Source organism: Diadema antillarum, unplaced genomic scaffold, assembly GCF_040938485.1.
Source record: "Diadema antillarum isolate AM-2024a unplaced genomic scaffold, OU_Dant_1.0 seq00000620_RagTag, whole genome shotgun sequence".
NCBI classification, from domain to species: Eukaryota; Metazoa; Echinodermata; class Echinoidea; order Diadematoida; family Diadematidae; genus Diadema; species Diadema antillarum.
In genome coordinates this window covers 1383731-1399702 of record NW_027271543.1, presented here as the reverse complement: position 1 = coordinate 1399702, position 15972 = coordinate 1383731, and the positions used below count along the sequence as shown (strand labels likewise).

Sequence of the window (15972 nt, the reverse complement as noted above, 5' to 3'; positions counted from 1 at the left end):
GCCAACAAGATGGCATTATATTTTGATGTATTATGTCTTTACATGTGACAAAAAAGCTTATTTGCAAATTTGTCAGCCAAATCTATTTTGACACAAACTATTTATCAGATTGAATGGCTTTACCTTCTTCATTGTATGACTGCAATCATGCACATCAATGAAAGAAGTGAAAGTCTGCAAAAATCCATGATGGGATGATCCCCTAAGACTCCACTTTATACCGCTCCTTTGTTTTGATCTCTGTGGATTTGTGTTAATATCGGTGCATTTCTCGTGTCTCTCTCTCTTTCTCTGGGTCAATCCAGCATAAGCTGGAGTATCAGTGGCAACAGACAGGAAGCTTCAAGATCGACTCGCTGGTCAGCAACCTCTCCTGGAACCAAGACGGTAAGCCCCTGGACAGCCACCTTCCGGGCCCATAGTTTTTGCCTTGGCTTTCCTCTGTCCCTGGTATTGTACATGATGCTCAATCCCGTGCCCTAAAATGTGAACTTCCTCTTTGACATGTTGATGTTTTTTTCTTCCTTTTTATTTTGTGAACTTCAGTCAACTTTTTAACTTTGTTCCCTGTTGTTGAACTCAGAGTTGAATCTCATAGATTACATGATTTATTAGTGGAAAATGAGCAAAGAAAATGGGATTCCATCAGGATTCGAGCCCGAGACATCTGGAAGCTAGCCCGGTGCTCTACCAACTGAGCTATATAGAAAGCCTAGTTCAGTGTTCGTCCCAGAAACCCTTAATTCTCAATGCCCGAAAGGTCAGAAACAAACTTTGGCAGAATCAAGCCAAAGTCAATGTTTCCTAGATGTGCTGTTTTCTTGTACATCTAGGATACATCCATCTCATTCGATCTCATTTAGATATTCCATTGAAAAGGAGAGAAAACCACAATGTCGTCATTTTACTTTGCCTTTTAAAGTTTTCATCAGTATAAGATTAAAAACACAATAGCTCTCCATCTTGCTCCTTATTATACTGGTCTAGACTTTATACCCCATAGGGCATAGTAAGCAGTGTGCTCAATTAAGTTTTTCTGACATATTTGGCTACTTGAAAGGTTAAAACATGTTTTATGCATCTTTTTTAATGTGAGGCTGGCAGTAATGATATTGAGCTGTTTTCCTTGGTTTTATGTGTTTGGATGGGCAAGACGTCATGTCTGATACTCTGGCTAATTTCCCTCTTTTTAGGAACTGTTTAAGATTTATTTTGCCAATAACAGTTTAATCTGTAATCTGAGTTTTTCTTTTATCTTTTAAATTCTATAAAAGATAAAAGACACCACTGAAACATACATTCAAGTAAAAAAAATCCAAAATTGTAATATTTCTAGAGAGGGACGAAAAGTTGGGGTAAAAAGTAGAACGACTCTTTGATGACATTATGAGAGTAACATTTCTCTACAGGCAAGCATGGCTATTATCTATAGTGGAGGAGTGAGATATCCTGCCACTATCCCAGGCTTTGTCGTCTGGCCACCATCCAGGGTTTCATTTACCCCTGTCAATACTACTACTCCTCCCCCTCCTTTCCTTCTCTGTAGTGGTGTCCCATTATCATCCAACTTAGCCATAATTCGTGGTTGTAGAATTCAGGACACTTCTGCAGGTCACACTGTACATCTCATTCCTGTCTCATACTCTCACTGCCGATGGAAAGCTGGAGTGGCTAAAGTACAGTCAACCCTACTCGTAGAATGCCAGAGGTGCATATCTGTCACACACACATTCTGGTACATACTCTTTGATGCATTGTGCAGTGCCTAGATCCAGAGAACCAATGCGCAAGGTTTGACGTGAAATGAGTCAAGTCTGCGAGAGTCATCCATCGCAGACCTCCTTAGTAGGGACGTTGCACTGCCAGCGAAAAAGCTAGGTCTTTTCTCACGTTCAGGACCTTTCTCGAAAGTGTCTAGGCAGCCACCTGAAAATTCAGTATTGCACAGATGTTGGTAAGCAACTGCTTGAAAATTCAGTAAAATGCCCACAAAACAGTCAAGAGTAAAGCCTCAATGTGCCATACAACTAATACCTATAGTGATCAGAACCAAAGTAGGGCTTAGCCATTGCAATGTATTTATAGCCTGTCAATTGAATTTCAAAATGCTGCTTGTGACAACGAGCACTTTAAAGTTGTGTTACTCTTTCAACTTAACATTAAACACCTCATTTGAACTCATCCCTCATATGATAGTCCCGTTCATCAGAAATATAAAATGTTAATGCTCCATAATTAGAGGAAGAAAAGTCCTGGCATCCAGGTTAGTGCCCTTGATGATGTTCAATAACTTCGTGTCACTGGTAGAAATAGTTGATTGATCAAAGTATTTTGACAGAGTTACCAAGACACCAGTCAACTTCAGATAGGCATACTACAACAGTTATTATTCATAACAACAACAGCAACTGATGCCCAGCCTACTTCACCAGGATTTCTTTACAAGCTTTCTTGAGTCAATGTATTCCTCTCAAACTCACTGATTTTCATTACTGTCAAATCAGAGAATTTTGATCTGTAAATGTGTTGAATTTGAGGAGTTGTTATGGCTCTGTTGATGAGACCTAGGACTCCCAATCGTGATGGCCCTGATGATTTTAGTTGGTGAGGTGAAGCAATTTATCCTCATCCTCGTTCCCTAGTCTTTTGGCGGGGACATTTAGTCAGTCTCGTAGCTTGCTCACAAAGATAAATTAGTACTTCCCTTGTTACTATGTTTAATAACTCTAAACAGTTAGTGTTAGTAACATTAATTCATGTAAGCATTTCTCTGTGATAAATTTGTTTGAACAGTTTTTAGAGCCTTATGCAAAGACTTGATTATCTTTCATCACCATTGAATATATATGTCAATCATGTAAGATTTCTATTTTGCTTGGAGTCCAATCTGTGTTGCTGAGATTTCTTGCCATATAGAACATATTATCCAGGCAGTGGATGGAGTTCACCTTCATAGACACGTGGGTTGAGTGAATGCAGCAATGTTAGTAGAACACATCATTGAGAGTTTGAGGAAAATCAGACAATACGTTCAAAAGTTGTGAATTTTTGAAGTTTCTGCTCACTCAATGCTGGATGAGAAGACTACTATAGCTTGTGATGTCACATGTGTACAATGATATAAAGAAAGAATAAAGAAAATTCAACATATTTTCACTTTTCTCGCATAACAAAAGAACACTCGACTTCTCTCTGTCAGAAGGCAAGGGAAATAATATTACCCTTAACATTTGTCAATAACAAGTCGAAGAAATGTGCACTTTATTCAAAAAATGAAGTTTTGTGAAATTCTCTTTTTATTTTCTTTATATCGTTGTATGCATATGGCATCATACACTGTACTAGTCTTCTTATCCAGCAGTGACTGCGCAGATACTTTAAAAATTCATAACTTTTGAACGGATTGCCGATTTTCCCCTAACTTTCACATGTGTTCTACTAATATTGTTGCATTCACTCAATCCACATGTATATGAAGGTGAACTTGTTCTTTAATGTTTTGGGCTGCATTTTGCATTCCAATCAAGATCATAGGTTAAAACGTGTTTTCTGTCATCTCACCAGAGTGAAAGTCCTCAGAAGATACACATAACTTACTGGCTTTAATTCACAAAAGTAGCTTTAGTATAATATGGATTACACAAATTTTGACAAGTAGTAAATGTGCATGATACATGTTATGCCAACAGAATGAATGCACACTGAAATGTGCATGTGCAAGGCATGCCTACCTCACACATGTCATACTCCACGGACTGGATTTCAACTCTGGATTTCACTTGGAAACTGCCTTTGTGAATTTGGGTTAATATGTCGAAAGAAAAGGACACATGTTGATACAAGTTTTAAATGTTCAGCCTGATTTAGATTCAGTTCATATCAGAAGTAGATAGGTTCAGTGCAAAATAGAATCAAAACTATAAAATTCACAACTTCCTGAGATGATGTAAGCAGGTCTTGCTTGAAAATCCACCTGTTGTGTTGTGTTCAATCAGTTTCTGTGTGTGTGTGTGTATGTGTGAGTGTGTGAGTGTGTGTGTGTGTGTGTGTGTGTATGTGTGTGTGACAACAAATGAGATGGAAGAAACAGCATTTAAGTTTTAACTTAAAGGCACTGTCTAACAATATTGCCAGTTAAAAAAAAAAGAAGAACATTTCAAAGATGTGTTGTCTTTTGTGATACTGGTGTTTCTTGTTTTGTGGAATATGAAACTGTGGAAAAGATTGCAGTAAACTTGTGATGTACAGTGTATGCTTCATAGAAATAGATATTTGTGCATGGGAAGATGAACCATACTCGGTATTTCCCAAAAACAGTAGTATTGAAATAAACCATTATGGAACAGGTTTCATGGAATAGTGATATTTGTTCATTTTGATGATTTAATTGTGACAGCAAAATTTTCATAACTATCACATGCTTTTATTTGTTTGAAATATTTGCTTATCATTCAGTTTAATGTGCAAAGTTCAGCAATTGTTTCAAAGTCAATCCTCTGCAAAATAAAACAGTACCTTTAACCGGTCTTTTCCTGTCACACAGACTTGATCTTTAATTATTTGATGTGCCCTTTCAAGCAACCCATCTTTGAAGCCCCCTCAAGCCACAGTGAAATTGAGGAATCAATCAATTTCAGATGCAATACGAAGCAAATACATGTCGTAAAGATTACATTACCAGTGACTTTTTTTTTATTCCACAACTGCAGTGACTGAGATTCATGTACATTATTGAAAATGTTCTTTTTTCAGTTCACTTTGCTTTCTACATTACGACCCAGTTAACCTTTGGTGTATGTGGTTTCATTCGCAATCCAGCAATATTATTATGCTTTCACCTCTTTTTACCACTGACAAATACATTTTGACATTCATGACTGAACATTTAATGCTGAAAGATGAGTAGGCTAACATCAAGATCTCATTTTGTTCGAGATTGCAAATTGATGATCACCAATCCCATGCTAGTCTGTTAAACCAACTACATGGAAATCCATCAAATATTATACCCACAATCAGTAGAAATTTTGCCAATAATATATCAGTGATACACTTGCGGGGGGGGGGGGGGGGGGTATCTCATCTAGTGTTTTGTGATTGTTACTGACAAATTTATTCTCAGCCACTCAGACAAAAGTGTTACAGTAGCTTGAAACCAGTTGTTAGTGATGAACAATTTTCATGAAATGCTGCCCATTTCTGTGTGTAGTTCTAGGAAACCACCAAATGTAGAAGTAGCTCTTCTTTTTATTCCCAGCATTTTTTCAAATGTTTGTGAGAATGCATATAGCATACAGATATATAACAGCTTGTATCATACATGTAGCAGTGGAAAAAGAATTATGCCGAGACACACAACTTTTTTTCTTTGAGATTCTTGAAGTACCCATGAACTTTGTACATGATCTATCACCCTTCAGGTTCCCTGAACACAGTGGGTTAGCAGATAAGATCATACATGTTTTATTCCTTCTACGTAAATCAAAACACAATCTCTGCAGACAATCTACTTTCCATACTGTCTGTCTACGTCAGTAGTTCTTCAAGGAAGCTGGTGGCAGCAGTTAAAAAAAAAGAAAGAAAATATTTATGTGATTATTAATGATCCACAATACTTTACAAACAACCTGAAAATGCCAACCACCTGTGGTCTGGCCTGATGAGTAGCACTTTTCAGCAGATGACATCATGTAAGCACATTGTGCTATATGAACAGAAGACTATACCTCATTGGACATGGTATACTGCTTGATTAATCATTCATGAAAATTATCAATTGGTTTGATTTTTGACAGTTATGAGGGAGAAGGGTTTCTCAAACTTTTGTGGCAAGAGAATATTTGTTGAACATACCTGTATTTGTGTTACTCAAAGCTCTGTCAGGGGAATGATAAAAAGATGTAAACACTTCCTTGAAAAATACAAAAAAAAAAAAGCTTTTCCTTTGTTCCCTAGTGATATAATAGAAGGCATTTGCCATGTCATGTGAATTTAGCATGTCTGATGAATTAATTGTTGTGTTCTCCATACAAGTACCTGTGAAGTGATCCCCTCATACTTTATAGCAGGATGGCACCCTTGTCTTAAAAAAGGAAGGCTGTTTTTCAGAATGTGAATAGTATTGTAGAGTCTTGGTTTCAACAATGTGTTCTGCATTTTATTTTGCGATGACTCAGGAACAAGACTATTGACCGGCAGCAATGCCATCCAGCTGTGGGCATGTGAGAAGGTGGTCACCATCGAAGTGAGTGAGGCTGGGGAGGAAACTAACAAACCATCAGATGAACCCATCCCTGGCTACGTCTGGCAATGTGTATGGCAGTGCAAGTAAGTTTTTGTCATAATGCACAACTTCTTCTTTTTTTGTGTTTCTCCATTTAAAGACACTCAGTCGTGGCGAGTGGTTTGTGCGGCACGGAGACGAACGCAACACGCTGCCTCCCCCATTCTGTATCAAATGTAGTGACCCCCGAATGAAAATAGCGCTGGCTCAATGGGTCAGCGAAAATACGGTAGGCTACAAGAGAGCTCCCTGTGCTTATCTCCTAACCCAAAATGGCTGTCCCAGCGAGCCACGAGAGCTTCCGAATGGACGCACACTCTCAGTGCGCATGCACATGAAGAGAGGCCGAAAGAGCCACGCGTCTTCTGGCCTCTCTCCTCCAATCACCGCAGCTCGCGGTGACAATATTTGTGTATGATGCGTACACACACACGCACACACACACACACACAGACACACGCCGCAGCGTCTTCTGGCCTCTCTCCTCCAATCACCGCAGCTCGCTGTGACAATGTTTGTGTATGATGCGTACACACACACGCACACACACACACTTGTCTCAGTGGTAGCATGGCGCAATTGCATGCACAAACTTCGGTCGTTCGGAGTTTACGTACCATTAGGGATGGCGATCGGCTGCCTTTAAAGTCTGGTGATTCTCTTGCAGAAAAAGGAAAAAAAAAATCCACAACAAATCATCATGTAAAGCTGTTTCATCACAAGAAGTACATAAGAGTGTGCCCATCATTTTTATGCCTCCACCACGAAGTGGTGCCGGAGGCATTATGTTTTCGGGTTGTCCGCCCGTCCCGTCCGTCCGTCCGTCCATAATGAATTTTGTGGACAGCGTAACTAAAAAACCTTTTGAGGAATCCTAATGAAACTTGGCATGTATGTGTATTAGGGGGTGAAGTTGTGCCTGTCAACTTTTGGGTGCACATGCTCAAGGTCAAAGGTCAAAAGGTCAAGGTTAAATGCTTAGAATTTCACTATTTCCCCTATATCTATGCAATGCCTGAAGATATTTTCTTGACACTTAGTTTATACATGTATTTCCCAATTACAATTTTCGGGTGAAAGTTTGGGGTCATGAGTTCAAAGGTCAGAGGTCAAAAGGTCAAGTAAAAAGTTCAAATTTCACTTTTTTTCTCTGTATCTTGGAAATTGTTCAAGGTATCTTCATGGAACATATATATGCATGTACTGACTGGCAGTGGTTATCTAGGGAATTTGGGGTTCATGGGGTCAAAGGTGAGGAGTCAAAGGTCAAGGGCAATACTTCAAAATTTTACTATTTCCCTTATATTTGTGCAATGCCAGCAGGATTATTTCTTTAAAACCTGGTTATGCATGTATAACCCAATAGAGATTCTCTGTGGTTTTTTGGGTTTTTATACCCCCGCCAAACGAAGTTTGAAGGGGGTATATAGGAATCAGCGGACGGTCGGGCGGTCGGTCGGGCGGTCGGGGGCGGTCGGTCCGTCGGTCCGTTGCAAATCTTGCGTCGTGAACTACTTCCTCAGTTTTCAACCGATTCCCATAAAACTTGGCACAGATGTGTGGGTTGTAGATGTGCAAGACGTATTTTTTGACAGTACCCAAAAGTATGTGGCCATGGTAACGGCATATTATGGGCAAAAATGGGTACAAATCTTGCGTCGCGAACTCCTCCCACAGTTTTTGATCAATTTTTATGAAATTAGGTACAGATGTTCATCTGAATATGTTAATGTGCAAGACACATATTTCCGCAGTGGCAAAAAGTGCGTTGCCATGGTAACGGCATGTTATTGGTAAAATATAGGGCAAAATGCTTCATGGCAAAACTGCTTCATCAGTGTTCTTCCAATTCTCATGGAATTCATATTGAATGTTTGTCTTAGGATATAGGTCAGCATGACACATTTCTTGACAGTGACAAAAAGTATGTTGCCATGGCAACAGCTCACATATTATGAGCCAAAATGATGGAAAATTTTGTGTTGCAAACTACTTCCTCAGTTTTTGCCCAATTTCCATGAAACTTGGTACAGATGTGTGCCTTTGGTTGTAGATGTGCAAGACGCATTTTTTGACAGTACCCAAAAGTACGTTGCCATGGTAACGGCATATTAATGGCAGAAGATCAAGGAAAGATCTTGCGGATTTAACTACTTCCTCAGTTTTTTGACCAAAGCTTATGAAATGTGGCACACACCTTGATCTTGGTGGGAAGATGTGGAAGACATATTTTTTGGACGTGTTGGAAGCTGTGTTGCCATGGTAACGGCATATAAATGGCAGAAGATCAAGGAAAGATCTTGCGGATTGAACTACTTCCTCTGTATTTGACTGAAGCTCATGAAATGTGGCACACACATTGGTCTTGGTGGGAAGATGTGCAAGACATATTTTTTGGATGTGTCGGAAGCTGCGTTGCCATGGTAACGGCATATTAATGGCAGAAGATCAAGGAAATATCTTGTGGATTGAACTACTTCCTCAGTTTTTGACAAAAGCTTATGAAATGTGGCACACACAATAGTCTTGGTGGGAAGATGTGCAAGACATATTTTTTGGACGTTTCGGAAGCTGCGTTGCCATGGTAACGGCATTTAAATGGCAGAAGATCAAGGAAAGATCATTCCTTGGGTAAGACTGTCGTCACGGGGCGGGGGTATTAATCACCTTCAGTGATATTTCTAGTTTTGCCAAGAAGGTCAAAGGTCAAAAGGTCAAAGATCAAGTGAAAGTGCTGAACTAACTTCTTTCTCCGTATTTCGGAAGTGGCTCAAGTTATCTTGAAACTTAGTACATATTTATGTATGTTCTGCCTGACAGTGATTCTCTTATGAATATTAGGGTCAAAGACCAGATGAAAATGGTAACAATATACTGTTCAATACAGAAATTGCACTTTTTCTCCATACCTTGAAAATTACTCAATGCATAAACTTATGAAAGGGTCAAAGTCAAGTTAGAGTTCTTAAATCCCCAAATACATGCTCTCCTATTCATCCAATTAAACATAGGTCAAGGAAGGTGAACATTCAACACATTGTGACCAACATGTCATTTTAATATTTTGCCAATTTTGTGAAAATGTAATCACACATTGTTCATATGTACTATAGACCTATTAGGAGAATCATGCATTATGGCGGAGGCATCTGTACCAGTCGCCATAGCGACATTTCTAATTTTAAACCTAGTATCAACATGATGACACAAATCTAATTTTGTAGTCATATTTAACTGACAAGTTGTAATATACAAACAAAAAATGTTTCCTTGAAATGATTGTATGCATTAATGATTAAAAGACTAATCAGGACAGTCATGCCCCAGTCTAGCATTACTGTCACCAACATTGATGTGAGTGATATGATAATTGGTGATTATAGCCTAGACCAAACCATGCATTTGATATATTTGCTGTGCTGCAGACTGTACTTGATGTGGTTCCACAGCTGTGTCAAAATAGAAACTCTGGAATCATTTCATTTCCATTTTCAATTTTCCCCGTAGGCTCATGGAGATAAAAATGCGTCCAAACTGTCCAGATTTAGGAAGACTGTATACGTAATGAATTTCCTAGTGGTTTTACATTTGCAAATTTTGCAAAATTTACAAAGTGGCAGAATGATGCCTCCCACACAATAACTGCAATATAACATCTCCATGGCGGAGAATTGTTATCATTGCTGCTGGAAATGGGATGCTACTTATTTTTAGTTCCACATCAATGGTTCTTGATTGCGAATTTGGCCTTTCACAGACTTGTCTTACAAGTCCTGATTCACAGAATATTATGCTCACAAAATATTTATGGCATAGACAGTTATCTGCAATGTCCATTATATGTGTGAAGGGATGGTATAGTACTGGTTGAGATTAGGATTGAGCATTAAACTTTTTGCGAGATACTATGAAACCACTTATGAAATGTTACAGAGCATACAATTTTAAGAGGAATTTGTAGTTTATTTGATGAAAATCTGTTTTGAAATGCTGAGATATTAAAAAGCAGAGTAGAACAAAGTGATCCTAATAAAAGGTGGGTCCCACCTTTTATCATGACCCCTTTGTTTTGGATATCTCAGCCACTTCAAACCCAGTTTTCATCAAATATAAACTTTGAATCCCTCTTATAACTTCATTTTTTTCCGTTCTTAGAACTACATTTTCTTTCATATTTCATAAGAGGTTTCTCATAAATCTCACAAATAAGTTGAAAACCTGAAGCCCCATCTCAACCAAAACTATACCATCCCTTTTAATGATGGTGTAATCAGTGAACTGAATGTATATTAAAGGTGCGTAGACCAGGGCCCCGTCTTATAAAGACTTGTGATTGATTTAAATCAATCACAACTTTACGATTGAATGCCAATCCATCTTATAAAAAAGTTATAATTGAAATTAAGACGGAGAACTGCAATCAATCAATCAATCAATCAATCAATCAATCAATCAATCAATCACAGGTTGCGATTGATTGCAGCTTTCAAGAGATTTGTGATTGATTGATTTCTATCACAAGTTTTATAAGACAGGGCCCTGGTAGTTACGGGGGCGCTGTTGGATGACAGTGCCGATCACCGTTAGCATTGATACAAAGATTACCGAAGTTGAGCTGTCATCGAGAGTAAAGCGCGTAGGTGTTGCTAGGTAACGTTGCCTTCATTGTCTTCTCTGCGCATCACGCAGTCTGTAGTGATGCCACAGTGCGTGCTTCTTAGTATGACGTCACATAAGAGTTTTCTAAAGCCTGTCATCCTTAGCCAAATCATGAGCTGAACTGTGATCGAACCACTGACTACAGTGGATCAGACTTCTTTGGACTCATGGAAATGGGTCAAAGCGTAAGCGCTAGAGAGGAGTTGCTGGCATAGGTCTCTGTAGGAAACTTGCGCCGGCGTATGCATTCGACTAAACCACTGGGTCTATGTGCCTTTAATAGAACCCTGTGAATTCTTGCCATGCAGCAGTGACAAAAGAGTCCAAGTGATCGATGGAGCTAATGGGACAATTGGCTTATGATCCTCATCAATCCAAACACTATCATCATCCAAGTATTATGTACAGCTGTTTCTCAGAACTTCCTTTCACAGGTTTCCAAACACATTTCTGCTGCCATTTCATGGTATGAGAGAGATTGTTCGTGCAACCAAAATGGTCTTTTGTCAAAGACATCAGTTTTCAATAGAGTTCTGAGTAAATATGGGGAGGGGGAGAGGTCTTTCACAGGAGAGCTGTGAAGAAAGGAAGATTATGTCATACTCCTTGAGAGAATATGATTAATTTTGTGTGGTCCTGTTTGAAATATGTGACCCACTACAACAAAAGGATCCTAAAGTCGCTGACAGGTGAGCCGAGAAAATCGAGTTTGAAATCAGATCATCAAAGTCCGTCAAAACATTCAAATTTCTGTTTTTGACTTAATTTTGTAGTCTAATGTATCTCCTATCATCTGCCGAAATTTCGAAGCTAAATGATCAAAGGAAAGGGAAGAAAATAGTATTTTTGTGGGCCATGATTTTCCGACTTTCAACGGAACAGAAAGGTTAACAAAGATTTATATTTAGCGCCGCAGCCAGACTCTGCCCCTATCAACGAGGGAGTGATCTCATTGGTCAGTGCGTGGCATCTTGGTTACTGATTGGTCATACGTAGACCGCTGGCGCTAAGCTTGAATGAACATCGCAGAGGTTGCTACATTGTAGGAGCATACCTTCTATTGTCAAACGGTGAAAACTGTCTTGCTTCCCCTTGATCATGATAGCATCGGAAGGAAAACTTTGAAGGCGGTTTTCTCGACACGCTGATTTGTTAAACCACTCGACATGCTATAATAAAACCCTCCATATCTCCGCAACCGAGTACTTTTATGAGTCATGTTATATAAGACATTAAAGTGGAAGAGTAAGGGAATAATGTCATGTCATTTTCAGAAAACTGTCCTTCCCCGACTTTCGGATCCTTTTGTTGCAGCGGGTCATATATGATATGGACACTGATTTGTTTTCACACATGTAAACTGTGGAGAAAGGAAGATAATTTCATACGTCTCAAGAGAATAGGATTAGCAGAATGTGTGAGCAGATGAAGGGGAGGGGGAGAAGGAGGGGATGGATAGGATAGTATAGGATTGTGAACAAAACTTGAGAAGAGGAAGTAATTAACATCCTTCCTTTATCGTAGCTGCATTCCACTCCCAAATATCGGCTCTCAAGCAGAGCAGTTGCCATTCATTTCTTCCCGCAACAAGATAAGGATACCCGAAGACAGTGCATGTATTTCTATATTTCTGCAGCTCTAGCTTCAATTACCCTCAAGGATCAGAGAATGGAGGGGGTAGGACTACACGGTCTATTTGTGAAGTTGTTGAGAGAGAACTTTCAAGAATTCTCAAGGTCCCAAATGAACGTTGGCACGAGAACCTGTACTTGATAATCATATTTGCAGCTTTTCGAGCATTGTCCACGCTGACTCACGCTGATTGTAGATATCTAGCGTATGCTTGAGACAAGGATAGATTTCTAGGATTATATTTGGGCTCACCAGAATAGGTTCCGTGATAAAATAGATGTGCACTTTTCTTTTATAGCTGTTATGCCCAGGGTAGTCAATTTGAACAAACTCAAATACAGAAGAGTGATACTGAAAGGCATTTTCAGAACAGAATTCGAAATTTTGCTGTATGTATTGTTTATTCCAAGATAGCGTGTCATGCAAATGGAATCTTGGCTTTTCACATGTTTTAACTTGGGAATGGTGTAAAGAAAATGAAACAGTGCTATTCTTAAATGTATTATAGAGCTGTTGTTTGGGGCAATGTTAAAGGTATAGAATTCAGAATGTATTCTATCCAGAATAACAATTGAATGTACAGTGTACTTGAAAATACTGGTACAGTGTAGGTATGTGCGGTAGGTATTTTTAAACATACAAATCAAGCATCCATGCATGTGACATCCCACTTGGCCTAGCAGTTGTCAATGATATCAGATAATGCCTTCTGCCGGGCTCTGAAACAGTGTTTAATAGCAAGAATTGAATGTGGATAAAAATAATAACAGTATGAAATGACTTTTAATAGAAACATTTGATCAACATTTTTTTTTTTTTTTTTTTTTTTTGGCAACAAGCAAAAGAAGCCCCAGTAAAGACAAAACCTCAGGGAACATCGAACATTGTAAGAAAGATATGTAAAGATGGAATATAAGAAAAGATTCACAGGAGCATTAAATCTCAATGTTTTCAGCAACAGTTGCAAGAATTTGGTAGCAAAATTGGTAGCAGCTGTAAGCATAGTAGGGGTAATTAAAGGACAAGTTCACCTTCATAAACATAAGGATTGAGAGAATGTAGCAATATTAGTAGAACACATCATTGAAAGTTTGAGGAAAATCAGATAATCCGTTCAAAAGTTATGAATTTTTGAAGTTTTTGTGCAGTAACCGCTGGATGAGAAGACTACTGCAGTGTATGAATAACTTAGATGTCACATGCGTACAACAATATAAGGAAAATATAAAGAGAATTTCACAAAATTCCATCTTTTAAAAAAAGTACACATTCCCCTGACTCGTTACCGACAAATGTTATGGGTAATATTATTCCCCCTGCCTTTAGAAACAGGCAAGTCAAGTGCTCTTTTATTATGCGAAAAAGTGAAAATATGTTGAATTTTCTTTTACATTTTCTTTATACTGTTGTACGCATATGACTCACAAGCTGTGGTAGTCTCCTCATCCAGCGGTTCCAACACAAAAATTTTAAAAATTCATAACTTTTGCATCGATTGTCCAATTTTCCTCAAACTTTCACTGATGTGTTCTACTAATATTGTTGCATTCTCTCAATCCTTATGTTTATGAAGGTGAACTTGTCCTTTAATTGCAGTTTGATGGTTTGATTCCTTGTGAAACAGCCTCTAGATGTTAATCTTTAACTTAGCTGTGGTGAATTAGTTAATCATTGGGATACTAAATGTAAATTATTGTGAGTATTTAAAATCATTTGCCTGTTTGAGTTGATTCTGTTGACATCTACTCCTGTGACAATTGCTACCATGAAATATCTGCACACTATTAAAGCCAAACATAATTCTACTGACAAATGAGACCCCAACCCTTCTCTCAATTCTCACATCAAACTAAACCTAAAACCCGTCCCAACCTTTAACCTTATTTAGAGTCCTTGGAGAAAAAAGACCAGAGCAATTGTCACAGGAGCAAATGTGGCATCGGTGTTTGAGTTAGATCTTTCCATACCTGATAAAAAAGAAAGCATGTAATATTTCTGAGCAAGCAACATTATGACCAAAGCCTCTTAGTGGTGCCTTCCAAAGGACTAGGCAATGAGGATTTATCAGTGCCTAGCCAAAGGGAAATACTGCTGCTGCAACAGATTTGAATGGGAAACCTCAAGATTGAGTGTATATTGCCTTTATATCCAGTTACCCAAATTAAGACCTCTTGGGCACAGAGGGAATCAGATTGGGATGGTAGAATTAAGTGTTTGCATGGCTGTTATGATTACTGTCATTTGGAATGGCAGTCATTATAACATGGCTGTGTAGGGCTAACTTCGTAAGATCCGGGTGCAAACAGGGTTATAAACTCAGTGAGTGCTGTGTGTGTGGGGATGGGTGGGTGTAATGTTGCATAATACTTTCCTCCATTGCATGGGAAGAAATTAATAAAGGACTATGACCAATTTGTCAAGTTGCATAAAGCTTCCTTCCTTTGTGAGGGGGAAATATATGGAGCATTTTTCATCTCAAACATACTAGACTGTATGCACAGCACACTTGAGGAATCTGTGACAGCAATAAGAGTGATGTGATATTATGGTATGACCTCAATAGGTTATGATATTTGATTCATGAAAAAATGTAATATCAACACAGGAAATATAATACGTATGTGTATATATATATATATATATATATATATATATATATATATATATATATATATATATATATACAATGCGAGAAGAAGAGCAATCGTGGACGTAGCTACTAGCTACGTCCACGATTGCTCTTCTTCTCGCACTGAATATAAATAATGAAGGAGCTACACTGGTGCTGTAAATGGTCGAGACCCCTTCTCGCAGTCTCTCTCTCTCTCTCTCTCTCTCTCTATATATATATATATATGTTATCATCATTTTTATTATCATCAGCAGTAGTAGTAGTAGTACTAGTATAATCATTATTATTAGTATCATTATTATCATTATTATTATTATTATTATTATTAAGAGGCAATTGGAAGAAATAATGGAAGGCATTATTTATATGAAAATTTATGGAAATCTGAGGAATTGTCTATTGTTCCCCATTTATATCGAGAAAATGTTTGCATGGGAGAGTATTCTGTTAATAGCAACTTTCTTATGCTTTGAGATATATGTAATTTGAAATTTTATACATTCATACAGAATTATTGATGATTATCTGGATTCACCAGAGATTGCAAGGATTCAATTACCAGTGCAGGGCGTATTATATTTTCATTTTGACACTCTTGTGCTTCTTTGGGCTTGTCGTAGGAGCCAGTAAAAAATGCAAAGGTCAGATTTTCATGCTTTGGTGCTCTCCTGTTGGATCATCACATTTTAATGGCTGCTGGGCTTTCAATAGTTGATGGAGAGATATGAAATGGCCCATTCACACACAAGAGTTAACAGATTTTGGA

The 15972-nt window shown here is 38.3% G+C and overlaps 1 protein-coding gene across 1 annotated transcript in view; it reads left to right on the top strand.

The window, feature by feature from the left end:
• LOC139736041 (dmX-like protein 2) overlaps positions 1 to 15972 on the top strand; it is a 134570-nt gene that overhangs the window by 51934 nt on the left and 66664 nt on the right. Inside the window, exons 4-5 of the mRNA XM_071646786.1 lie at positions 306 to 387; positions 6177 to 6327. Of these exons, the coding sequence (XP_071502887.1) occupies positions 306 to 387; positions 6177 to 6327 (233 nt within the window). The remainder of the gene's footprint in view (positions 1 to 305; positions 388 to 6176; positions 6328 to 15972) is intronic.